The sequence below is a fragment of the Oncorhynchus keta genome, chromosome 14, assembly GCF_023373465.1.
Source record: "Oncorhynchus keta strain PuntledgeMale-10-30-2019 chromosome 14, Oket_V2, whole genome shotgun sequence".
In the NCBI taxonomy this organism is placed as follows: Eukaryota; Metazoa; Chordata; class Actinopteri; order Salmoniformes; family Salmonidae; genus Oncorhynchus; species Oncorhynchus keta.
The window spans coordinates 48,528,155-48,541,530 of record NC_068434.1 but is presented as its reverse complement, the minus strand read 5'-3'; the positions used below and the strand labels follow the sequence as shown (position 1 = coordinate 48,541,530).

The 13,376-nt window shown below is 42.7% G+C and overlaps 1 protein-coding gene across 1 annotated transcript in view; it reads left to right on the top strand.

Annotated features, from left to right (window-relative positions):
• The first annotated feature begins 1,548 nt into the window (after positions 1 to 1,548).
• The window catches only part of LOC118393556 (metal transporter CNNM4-like), a 37,257-nt gene continuing 25,429 nt past the window's right edge, over positions 1,549 to 13,376 (top strand). Inside the window, exon 1 of the mRNA XM_035786316.2 lies at positions 1,549 to 3,013. Coding sequence (XP_035642209.2) covers positions 1,612 to 3,013 — 1,402 coding nt within the window. The 5' untranslated portion in view covers positions 1,549 to 1,611. The remainder of the gene's footprint in view (positions 3,014 to 13,376) is intronic.

Genomic DNA, 13,376 nt, shown 5'->3' with positions numbered 1-13,376 from the left:
CTTGTGGGCCGGTTCCGGCCCGCGGGCCGTATGTTTGACACCCCTGCATAGTATGGTCACCACCTCCAGGTATGTATCTACTGTAACAACTCTAGAGTTACACTGTCTGCATTTTATCATTTGGTAATGGGGTGAATGTTCAAAGTAAAAGAAACTCGTCCATTCAGAATTAAATAGCACTCCTATGGAGAAATTACATTCAACTGACAATACAGGAATGGACCCCAACTCTGGCCAAGAGAACCTGTGGTGTCTTTCTGTGGTTTGTACACAAGGGGGCGAACTAACACTGAGACATGAGCCACAATACTTCACACACAGGATGGAAATAGGGGACTTGTAAAAGGATCAAATTGAGTAGAACCCAATCTAATTATTTTCCTCTAACGCATACAGGGGCCAGGATCTCTTCTAGCATCTATTTTGTCCTGACTCCTGCATTGTGGCAGCTGGCTGAAGACTCCATGAAAGCTAATTTCCAAGAAATCCCATTTTTGTACAGTGTTGGCCACCAAAGCAGGTCATGATCTAGGTAACAGTGGCAGATGCCAGAAGCACCAGGCACATACTAGGCCATACAATGCCCTGCTTCCAGTCCCTCATAACAAGATGGGTATCTACATTGACAATGTAGTACAGGTACTAGCTGTCCTATCAATATGAGCCCCAAACATGTCGGTAAAAACAAGCCTATTTTCAAGTGTTTCAAAATATATTGCAGGTTAGGGCGCACTCAGTTTGAAATACATTTTATACCCCAGTACTGAAATTCTCTCATCGCCTTCCAATCAGAGGGGGGTCATTTTGTAACGGTGTACTGTACTGTTTACCAACCAGGTGGGGTGCCATGGGCTGCATAGGAGCATGTGCAGACTAAAAGTATACAGTGTGTGATAAAAAAAACAACAACAAACAAACCATGCCAAAAATGTTTTTGATACCCTGTAGTCCATTTAAAAAATAAAAATAAATTCTAGCATCCCACCATGAAGGGGCTAATCTGCCTCTCTGGGCACAGACGTCTATTCCACGTTGGTTAAATATCCACATTGGTAATTTCATTGAAATTATGTGGAAACGTGATTCAACCAGTGCGTGACCAGTGCTGCATTTATTTTTAGACTTATAAGTTAACGATATGTACCCAATGACTCTTGAAGAATATAAGTTATTAATGCCTCATGAGCTTACTTCAACTGTCGTACCCCATCAGAACAACAAATATAAGCTTGTTTTACTCAAATGTTTGCAAACAAAGTAAATGTAAACTAACAAGCTAAATAGCCTCAAAACATGGTTTAAGCTATAGTTTTGATATCATCGATGGTCAATCCTTGCATCCATATCTCTGTCTATGGATTTGTAAGTGGGTATACTTCTACAGCCCCATCCCTCAGCTTTTTACTGAAACAGGGGCGGGGAAAAGTCTTTGTTATTGTTTCAACTGCTGATTGTCGGGGGAAAAAAACAAGAGCAGAGGGGCTCGCTCATATTCATTATGTGATGTCTCTGATGCGGATTGGAGGCACAGTAGCATTATGTTAATGACGGGCAGGCTGTGCAGAATGAGTAGGTGATCTCAGCTCCCAGTTAGCACAAAGGGAAATAAACATGGCAACAGACTGGAGTGTCTGGCAGGGATATACACTAACTTTAATAGCTTTCATATGGTGGATGGCAGGCACAGGAGCCGAGACGGGGGTCCCGGAGACTGGTAGTCCCACCCGGATCTTCGGCATGCGGCTGGAGAGGAGTGACAAGCCGGCCACGACCACCAATGACGGGGTGATTCAGGTAACAGAAGAGAGCAACATCTTCCTGAGGTTCTACGGGCTACAGATTCTTCCTGACACCTCATCACAGATCAGATTCACCGACCATGAACATGAGGAAGGTGATGTTACCAGCAACAATACTCCTTTTAACAGGACTTGTGCAGACTATAGCAAAGATATCGTTATCAGGGGTGGCATGAACGTGAGCCACCTCCGAACCTGGGGGGTTCTGAGTTTGAAAATCAAGCCTCTCCGGAAGAGCGAGCTCCAGAAGGAGTATGGGCTGTGTGTCCAGGAAAGCCAGGATGGCAAGTGGTACCTGTTGGGTGAGGATGACGGAAGGCTGCGGGTGGTAGAGGAGAAGAAGTCCATGCTTCCTATGTGGTTCCAGTGCATCCTCATCTGCTGCCTGCTGGTACTGTCAGGTATGTTCAGCGGGCTCAACCTGGGACTCATGGCCCTGGATCCTATGGAGCTCCGGATAGTCCAGAGATGTGGTACCGAGAAGGAGAAGAGGTACGCCAGCAAGATTGATCCCATTCGGAGGAAAGGGAACTATCTGCTATGCTCGTTGCTCCTGGGTAATGTGCTTGTCAACACAACTCTCACTATCCTTCTGGATGACTTGATAGGGTCAGGCCTGGGTGCTGTGGTCGCCTCCACTATAAGTATTGTCATATTTGGGGAGATTGTGCCCCAGGCTCTGTGCTCTCGCCACGGGTTGGCTGTAGGAGCCAACACTATCATGGTGACCAAGTTCTTCATGTTGGTCACCTTCCCCCTGTCATGGCCTATCAGTAAACTCCTGGACTGTGTCCTGGGCCAGGAGATTGGTACTGTGTACAACCGGGAGAAGCTAGTGGAGATGTTGAGGGTGACAGAACCATACAATGACCTGGTCAAAGAGGAGCTAAACATGATCCAAGGTGCGCTCGAGCTCAGGACCAAAACCGTTCAAGATGTCATGACACCGATCAGTAACTCCTTCATGATCCACAGCGATGCTGTGCTAGACTTCAACACCGTGTCAGAGATCATGGAGAGCGGGTACACACGCATACCGGTGTTCGAGCACGAGCGGTCGAACATTGTGGATATCATGTTTGTCAAGGACCTGGCTTTCGTTGACCCGGATGACTGTACGACGCTGAAGACTATCACCAAGTTCTACAACCACACAGTCCACTTCGTGTTCCATGATACCAAGCTGGATTCCATGTTGGAGGAGTTCAAGAAAGGTTTGTTTGGATACACGGGGGCTGAATCCCAAAAGACACCCTATTCCCTATGCACTACTTTCAACCAGGGCCCATAGGGCTCATTTGGGACACAGTGGGGGTCACAGGGAGGGAAAGTAGTGAGGGTGATGTAATGAAGGTGGTTTTGTTTCACATTGATTTGTTTGTTTACCTTGTCAGTAAACTAGTTATTTACAACAAGCTGATGGGGGCTCTTACGATGGAAGTGTGTATGTAAGGTGAGGTGATAGTATTCAACTCCTCTGTGTGTGTGTGTGTGTGTGTGTGTGTGTGTGTGTGTGTGTGTGTGTGTGTGTGTGTGTGTGTGTGTGTGTGTGTGTGTGTGTGTGTGTGTGTGTGTGTGTGTGTGTGAGAGATAGAGGTCACTCACCCTCACCTGACAAATGATCACTTGACAAATGACAGAGACACTTGTGCACAAATACAAACATGTTTTTCTCTCACTCAGTTTCAGCCACGTTTAAGTGGTTGTTGGAGAGCAGCTGTAGTTATTGATTTTTTCTGTGGGCTTGTTTTATGTTTTCAGTATCTCTTGCCTGGAGTATGCTTCCTGTTCTGTTCCTGGTCTACCCCATCCGATCTCTCACACTGTCGAATCGTATCATATACCTTATCTATGTTTATGTTTCCATTCATTTAGAATTAGAACCCCAGCAGCCTTGTAATTCTCATTCTACTCTCACCATCTCACTCAACCTGAAACAACATAGTCCTTCAAGGGTTGGCAGATTCAAATCAAATGTTACAGTGAAATGCTTACTTTACAAGCCCTTAAACAACAATGCTTTAAGAAGTTTTTAGGAAAAAAACATTCAGACAAAAATAGATAAGTAAAAAATAGAAAATAAAAGTTACAAATAATTAAATAGCAGCAGTAAAATAAAAATAACGAGGCCATATACAAGGGGTACCGGTACAGAGTCAATGTGTGGGGGCACCGGTTAGTCAAGGTAACTGATGTAATATGTACATGTAGGTGGAGTTAAAATGACTATGCATAGATAATAAACAGAGAGTAGCAGCAGCTTAAAAGAGGGGTCTGGGTAGCCTTTTGATAAGCTGTTCAGGAGTCTTATGGCTATTTGTAGAAGCTGTTAAGAAGCCTCTTGGACATAGACTTGGCGCACCGGTGGTGCTTGCCATGCAGTAGCAGAGAGAACAGTCCATGAATAGGGTGGCTGGAGACTTTGGCCATTTTTAGGGCCTTCCTCTGACACCGCCTGGTAAGGAGGTCCTGGATGGCAGGAAGCTTGGCCCCAGTGATGTACTGGGTTATATACACTACCCTCTGTAGTGCCTTACAGTTGGAGACCGAGCAGTTGCCATACCAGGCAGTGATGCAACCAGCCAGGATGCTCTCGATGGTGCAGCTGTAGAACCTTTTGAGGATCTGAGGACCCATGCCAAATCTTTTCAGTCTCCTGAGGGGGAATAGGCTTTTCCGTGCACTCTTCATGACTATCTTAGTGTGTTTGGACAATGATAGTTCGTTGGTGATGTGGACACCAAGGAACTTGAAGCTCTCAACCTGCTCCACTGCAGCCCCGTCAATGAGAATGGGGGTGTGCTCGGTCCTCTTTTTCCTGGAGTTCACAATCATCTCAGTTGTCTTGATCACGTTGAGGGAGAGGTTGTTGTCCTGGCACCACACGGCCAGGTCTCTGACCTCCTCCCTAGAGGCTGTCTCATCATTGATGGTTGTCTCATCAACGACTGTTGTGTCATCTGCAAACTTAATGATGGTGTTGGAGTCGTGCATGGCCATGCAGTCATAAGTGAACATGGAGTACAGGAGGGGACTGAGCACGTACCCCTGAGAGGCCCCCGTGTTGAGGATCAGCGTAGCGGATGTGTTGTTACCTACTCTTACCACCTGGGGGCAGCCGGTCAGGAAGTCCAGGATCCAGTTGCAGAGGGAGGTGTTTCGTCCCAGGGTCCTTAGCTTAGTGATGAGCTTTGAGGACGCTATGGTGTTGAACGCTGAGCTGTAGTCAATTAATATCATTCTCACATAGGTGTTCCTTTTGTCCAGGTGGGAAAGGGCAGTGTTGAGTACAATAGATATTGCATCATCAGTGGATATTTTGGGGCGGTAATGCAGATTGGAGTGGGTCTAGGGTTTCTGGGATAATGGTGTTGATGTGAGCCATGATCATCCTTTCAAAGCACCTCATGGCTACAGACGTGAGTTCTACATGTCGGTAGTCATTTAGGCAGGTTACCTTCGTGTTCTAAGGCACAGGGACAATGGTCGTCTGCTTAAAACATGTTGGTATTACAGACTCAGTCACAGGTTGAAAATGTCAGTGAAGACTCTTGGCAGTTGATCAGCGCATTCTCGGAGTACACCTCCTGGTAATCCGTCTGGCCCTGCGGCCTTGTGAATGTTGACCTGTTTAAAGGTCTTACTCACATTGGCTATGGAGAGAGTGATAACACAGCTGATGCTCTCATGCATGCTTCAGTGTTACTTGCCTCGAAGCAAGCACAGAAGTAATTTAGCTCATCTGGTAGACTCGTGTCACTGGGCATCTTTCGGCTTTGCTTCCCTTTGTAGTCTGTAATAGCTTGCAAGCCCTGCTACATCCGACAAGAATCGGAGCCGGTGTAGTATGATTCAATCTTAGCCCTGTATTGATGGTTCCTCCGAGGGCATAGCAGGATTTCTTATAAGCTTCCGGGTTAGTCTCCCACTCCTTGAAAGCGGCAGCTCTACCCTTTAGCTCAGTACGGATGTTGCCTGTAATCCATGGCTTCTGGTTGGGGTATTTACGTACGGTGACTGTGGGGACGACTTCATCGATGCACTTATTGATGAAGCCAGTGACGATGCCATTCTTTCACTGCATGATCCCTCGACTTTAGACACACTCACCCTGGTAGACAATACTCTTTGGTTTAAAAATATTGATTTAATCAACAATACACAACATAATCCGTGATGGTAGAATAATTCAAACAAAATATCAAGAAAACTGTAGGCTATTGCACCATTATTGATCATTACCACATGTCATAGGCATGAACAATGTGCGAATGGACTTGTAAACTAGAGGTATAACCTACTGTACGCTGCAAAATGCGATATGGTTTGCCGACACCGAGACACCTGGAGGGGGGTGGAGACAAGCACAAAGACAGGTGAAACAGGTCAAGGTGTGACAGGTAGTGTCAGTAACTTCCGGTAGCCACTAGATGCAGTTGTAATCAACACAGCTGTTTCTGTTTTCTTCCTCCAAATGTTGCTCTATCTTTTGAAAGGTTTAAGCTATAAAAGATTATGACCCCATCACTTGAAGGACACGACCCTTTCCATTTACAATGCCCACAAGTCTCATTAGAACGGTGTGGACCAGGCACTAAATCAGACTGGGTGAAAAATGACATCATCAATAGCTAGGTTTCCATCCAATTGCCTGCAGACTTTCATGCGAATATTCTAAAATCTGCATAAAAACAATATGAGCATTTTCCCTCCATAGATGTTTCCATCAAATTGATGGAGATAAAAGGCTGTGCATGATGACATACTCTATATAAAATACCTTTTGCAGTTAAATTCCCATGTACCAAATAAACATTTTAAGGTAAATTGGTTTCCATTGCATTATACTGATGGGTTTCTCACCCAAAATGTTGCATTATGTTGCGTGTGCCCACTCTGGTATTGGCAATGAGCTAGAGCTCAAGTACAGCAGACAATGAAGAGATTATTATGGACAAAAATACTAAATTATTTTTATTTGTCTAACAGCAGCCAAACATCAATGATCATATCACAAAAATAAGACTAGATATTTACCTTGCAATTTCAACACCCTGTGAAGTTGATCATAACTTAAATCATCTGTAGCCTTATAAACTGCACGCTTTCCCAATGAGTTTTAGTGGGAGGACCACACAACATGTCATCGCGTGACTCCAAGTTTACTTCGATATGATGGTTATTATATACACGTGTGCGTATATAAGCGTTTCCACTGACATTTCTCGCATATTTCATTTTACTGACACAAAATAATCCCACCTGGTCTCGTGTATTTTGTTTTTGTAGACATTTGGAAACTTTACCTGAAACATTTTCTGTTTCCATCAGGCCTGTCGTGACATTTTTTTATCCGACCTCAACTTTACTCGCATAAAAGGGTTGGATGGTAACCTGTTTAGTGATGAAGTTCTTACAAAATGATTGCCTGATGAGCTTCTGAACTTCCCAACCTTCCTGATGCATTTCAGTCACTTCAAACCATACTTCCTTCAGATTTAAGTAGTCAGACTGATTTGTAAAAGATTGTCATAGCCCCAATTAAGAAAGTCTACATTGGCTGTTGATTACATCCGTTTTTTACATGGTGGCGTTGCAAAAAATGTTTGATTTCAAAATGGGGTCGCGGAGCAAAAAAGTTTGGGAACCCATGATGTAGATGGTGGTGTAGATGGTCCTGGATAAAATACTTACTTAGAAAAAAAAGGTTCTATCTAGAACAATTTTTTTCTAAGAGTGTAGGCCTACATGAATCACTGAAAAAGTCTGGTCAGTGGTCAATGTCCAGGTTATAGACTAGCTTCCTGTTGTAATGGCATGAAAAAACAACATGTTTATCATTTGTGCTCTGATGTAGTACAACATTACTCATCGATTTCTCATGAAGTGTGTGTATTCCTCATCCTAAAGGATACTCCATGGTGTGTATGTATCATCATTTCCTCGTCATAGAGGGATAATATCACAAACCTTTTCTTTATCCAGGCTGCATCACATGATTGTGACTGGGAGTCCCATAGGGCGTGTCGTCCGAGTTTAGCCGGCGTAGACTGTCATTGTAAATCAGATTGTTTTTCTTAACTGACTTGCCTAGTTAAATAAAGTAAAAAATAATCATAAATATATGGCTAAAGTCTCTATTATTCCTCAATGTATCAGTCACTGATTAATGTACATTTGAGTCATTTAGCAGACCCTCTTATCCAGCAATTTTCAAGAATAATTAAGGTTAAGTGCCTTGCTCAAAGGCACATCAACAGATCTTTCACCTAGTCAGTTCAGGGATTAGAGCCAGTGACCTTTCAGTTACTGGCCCAACATTCTTAACCACGAGGCTACCTGTAGATTTATTACATCATTAAATATATCCCTAGTCTCTTCCCACAGCTGCTGTGTCTCCACACCAGTTGTCAACTGTCTATAGATTGTCATTGTGATCCTGAGCCTTGTCTATCTGTGCTGGCAGATATATGGCCACCCTACACTGTGCTTGGGCAGTTGTTAGGAAGCGTGTATATGCGTGCATGCGTGACATTGCTTCATGATAACCCATCCCAATGTTGTTCATTGTCTATGAAATTAGAAATTTAGCCTTACCCTTTAGACATTATGTCTGGTCCTTGAGTCGATGTCCATGCCTGTGGAAACCTCAAATTAGCATAATACAAAATGCCATTAAAATACTTCTGTTTAAAGGTCCAATGCAGCTGTTTTTTAAAATCTCAATATCAAATAATTTCAGTGTAACAAGTAAGTACCTTACTGTGATTCTTTCCAATTAAAATAGTCAAAAATAAACTAAAATAACTTCTTAGCAAATAGCTTTTCTTAAGCAATCATTTTGCTAGGATTGTCTAGGATTGGTGTGAGTGGGGAGAGGAAAACTGAAAACTATTTGTAAGAAAAAAAGGTGCTATCCAGAACCATTTTTTCTGAAGAGTGTAAGCCTACATGAATCACTAAAAAAGTCTGGTCAGTGGTCAATATCCAGGTTATAGGCTAACTTCCTGTCCTGCTCTGTTGTAATGGCATGGAAAACAGCGTGTTTATCATTTATGCTCTTTGTTATTGGTCTATTAACTAATTTACTGCCTGGTGATGTCACATCGTTGGAATGCTGTGGAGGTTGTTGTGAAGATCTGTTGACTGTTAAGCCTATGGTTTAAGGAAGTTGTTGCGTGGGTGTGACTCATCTGCTTTCTCAGAGCCTCTCTCTTTATTTCCTTCCTTTTCACTCTTTCTCTTCCTTACATTCTCTCTTTTATCTTACCCCTCACTCTCTCTCTCCTTCCCCCTTTCTCCTCTCTCTCTCTCTCTCTCTCTCTCTCTCTCTCTCTCTCTCTCTCTCTCTCTCTCTCTCTCTCTCTCTCTCTCATTCTCTTCCCTTCCCTCTCTCTTCCTCGTCTCTTATCTTAAACAGTTGGCACATTATTTCAGATGTCTTCATAGTCAATCATCGCCCTCTGAACCTTGTACCCAGCAACATTTTCCACCTGTACAAGGCAGTCCCTCAGACACATAGGGCTGAGCTCGGGACACACCGCTCTGGGGTGGTTAACTGTAAATTGACCTTTGGTGCATATATCCAGGAACAGGAGTATGACCTTAGATCAGTATCTAAGCAACTTCATACAACTTCAGGTGAACAAGTGATGCACACACACCACACATACGTACACACACATAAACACACACACACACCTTTATGACTACTGTCAAGATGTTGCCTAATCCTCGTGCTGACAAGACCTGTCACGAGACAGTCAGACATGAGTGATTCTCTGTCTACTCCTCCTTTGTGTGTTAGACAACGCAAGGCCAGGGTGTTTCCCTTTCTGTTTCTCTCTCTATCGCTCTCACTCTTTGCCTCTATCAAACAGCTGGAAAGAGGACTTAGGCCTAGGTGTTGCTTCCTCTCCTCAATCCTCACTGTAACTACTGGCTGCTGCTGAGGTTTTCATTGGTCGGTGTGAAGCATGTGTGAGGCCAGTGTGATGTGTTCTAATTTAACAAGACTGACCCCCAAGTGTTCTGCTGCTGAATCACTGAATGAGTCTTTGAATGTCACGTGCACACACACATACATACACACACACAGAACAGGTCAAGCCTAAGAATTTACCAACACTTAACCAATACATTGAGGCTCTGTGGTCATATGATTTAATTAGGTCAGAGGTGGAGAAACACAACCTGAGAAATGTGATGTGAACGTAGCCTTCCTGAAGTACAAATTCATTGCAGCTTTCACACAAAATCTATCCAGGCCTATTGAACTGTCAGTTTAATCAATTTTACCTCAAGATCCGATTTTGCTAAAAGCATAAACAGGGCAACAAAGTGTCATCATGAAAGTGACAAATTAGGATTTAGAGGCCATCTTAATATCCCTCATTCTCTCTCTCAGCCTCAGAACATCTATTGTTTTGGGTACAACTGCAAAGTCTTTGTCTTGAAATACCACACAGGGTGACAAAGTCAACATAGGCATTAGGCATCCATTTACTCCAAGCGGAAAAAGTTTTTCAACGAAAACAAGAGTTTCTATTGGACAAATTCAGGTAGGTCCCTCCCCTTTTGCTTCAGTTTGGTGTCTATCATAAAAGGTAAACGGTAACCATTGCGAAATGTTTTGCAACAGACCGAACATTCTGCAAAGGAATATGACTAATGTCTTGACCCTGAACCCAGACCACTTCCTCAACCACACTGTTTGCTCATATTGGGTGAGAAGGGGTGAATTGTGTAAGGTTGTCTGTTACAACCACAACCAACCAACCACACATACACACACACACACACACACACACACACACACACACACACACACACACACACACACACACACACACACACACACACACACACACACACACACACACACACACACACACACACACACACACACACACACACACAGCACTGACTCACTGACCATGCCTGCAGGACTGTCGTTCCTTTTTACTATGGTTTGAGACCCGAAATACTGGTGGTTTATGTTACTGCATATCATTGGATATCCTGCAATAATTGGCTGTGCAGGTTTTTTTTATTCATGGAAATCCACTAAAAAGCTATTCAGAAAATATTCACACCCCTTGACTTTTTCCACTTTTTGTTGTTACATCCTGAATTTAAAATGGATTAAACTGAAGTTGATTTGAAGCACAGATTCAACCACAAAGATCAGGAATATTTTTCAATGCCTCATAAAGAAGGGCACCTTTTGGTTGATAGGTGAAAATAAAAACAGCAGACACGGAATATCCCTCTGAGCATGGTAAAGTGATCAATTACGCTTTGGATGGTATATCAATAACCCATACACTACAAAGATGCAGGTTTCCTTCCTAACTCAGTTGCCGGAGAGGAAGGAAACTACTCAGGGATTTTACCATGAGGCAAATGGTGATCTAAAACCATTACAGAGTTTAATGGCTGTGATAGGAGAAAACTGAGGATGGATTAACAACATTGCAGTAACGCCACAATACTGACCTAATTAACAGAGTGATAAGAAAGAAGCCTGTACAGAATACACATTTTCCAAAACATAAAGTAATATTGCAAAAAATGTGGCAAAGAAATTAACGTTTTGTCCTGAATACAAAGTGTTATGTTTGGGGCAAATCCAACAAGACATCACTGAGTACCACTCTTCATATTTTCAAGCATGGTGGTGGCTGCATCATGTTTTGGATATGCTTGTCATCTGCAAGGACTAGGGAGTTTTTTTTAAGATAAAAATAAACTAAATAGAGCTAAGCAAAGGTAAAATACTAGAGGAAAACCTGGTTCAGTCTGCTTTCCAACAGACACTGGGAGATTAATTTACCTTTCAGCAGGACAATAAACTGAAACACAAGGCCAAGGCTTACCAAGATGACAATGAATGTTCCTGAATGGCCTAGTTATAGTTTTGACTTAAAACCTCTTGAAAACAATAATTTATTAAAGAATAATGGGCAAATATTGTACAATCCAGGTATGCACAGCTCTTAGAGATTAACCCCAAAATCACTCACAGCTGTAATTGATGCCAAAGGTGATTCTAATATGTATTGACTCAGGTGGCTGAAGTAAAGATATATTAGTGTTCTATTTTCCATTTAAATGTATAATTCTGTGTGGATCGGTTACACAAAATTACAATTAAATTAATTTTAATCCCACTTTGTAACTTAACAAATGTGTAAAAAGTCAAGGGGTGTGAAAACTAACTGAATGCCCTGTACATATTGTATACATTTTTATTTCTGGGAATTGAATAGGCTGCTACAAATTAACAGGAGAGAAGCCTGTCATTCTGTCCTGATTCTTGATCATACTAATAGTACACTGTATATATTTGCATTGCAGAAAGAGTCATAAAAAAGACACTAACAGGTTAAAGTGGCTAGACAAGTAGAAAAGTTGTATACAGTATAGCCTACTTAGAATTCAATGGAGAAATTAAGAAAAAAAGAGTCTTGTAACTGCACATATCAACAGCCACTTTATGAGAATTAACACAGGGCCTCTCCTCTACTGTTTTCAAATCAAATACATTTTTATTGGTCGCATACACATATTTCGTAGAAGTTATTGCGGGTGTAGCGAAAGGCTTATGTTCCTAGCTCCCACAGCGCAGTAATATCTAACAGTACACAGCAATACACACAAATCTAAAAGTACGAGAATGGAATGAAGAAATATAGAAATATTAGGGCGAGCAACGTCAGAGTCCAGAGTATATATGTGTGAGTGTGTTTCAATATATACAGTGTCTTTGGAAAATATTCAGACCCCTTGACTGTTTCCACAATTTGTCACAGCTTTATTCTAAAGTGGATTTTTTAAAAATCCTCAGCATTCTACACACAATACCTGCTAATGACAAAACGAAAACAGGTTTTTAGAAATGTATGCAAATTTGGCAGTGTTTACAGCACTACATGACTTTTACATAATGAAGCACCTTTGGCAGCGATTTCATCCTCAATTCTTGTTGGGTATGTCGCCACAAGCTTGGCACACCTGTATTTGGAGGGTTTCTCCCATTCTTCTCTGCAGATCCTCTCAAGCTCTGTCAGGTTAGAGGGGAACGTTGCTATACAGCTATTTTCAGGTCTCTCCAGAGATGGTCGATCGGGTTCAAGTCCAGGCTCTGGCTGGGCCACTCAAGGACATTCAGAGACTTTCTCGAAGCCACTCCTGCGTTGTCTTGGCTGTGTGCTTAGGGTCATTGTCCTGTTGGCAATGACCCTACTTTTGCCCCAGTCTGAGGTTCTGAGTGCTCTGGAGCAGGTTTTCATCAAGGATCTCTCTGTACTTTGCTCCGTTCCCTTTGCCTTGATCCTGACTAGTCTCTCAGTCCCTGCTGCTGAAAACATCCCAACAGCATGATGCTGCCACCCCCATGATTAGCTGTAGGGATGGTGCTAGGTTCAAACCAGACATGACGCTTGGCATTCAGGCCAAAGAGTTCAATCTTGGAATCTTGTTTCTCATGGTCTGAGTCTTTAGGTGCCTTTTGGCAAACTCCTAGTGGGCTGTCATGTGTCTTTTACTGAGCAGTGGCTTCCGTCTGGCCACTCT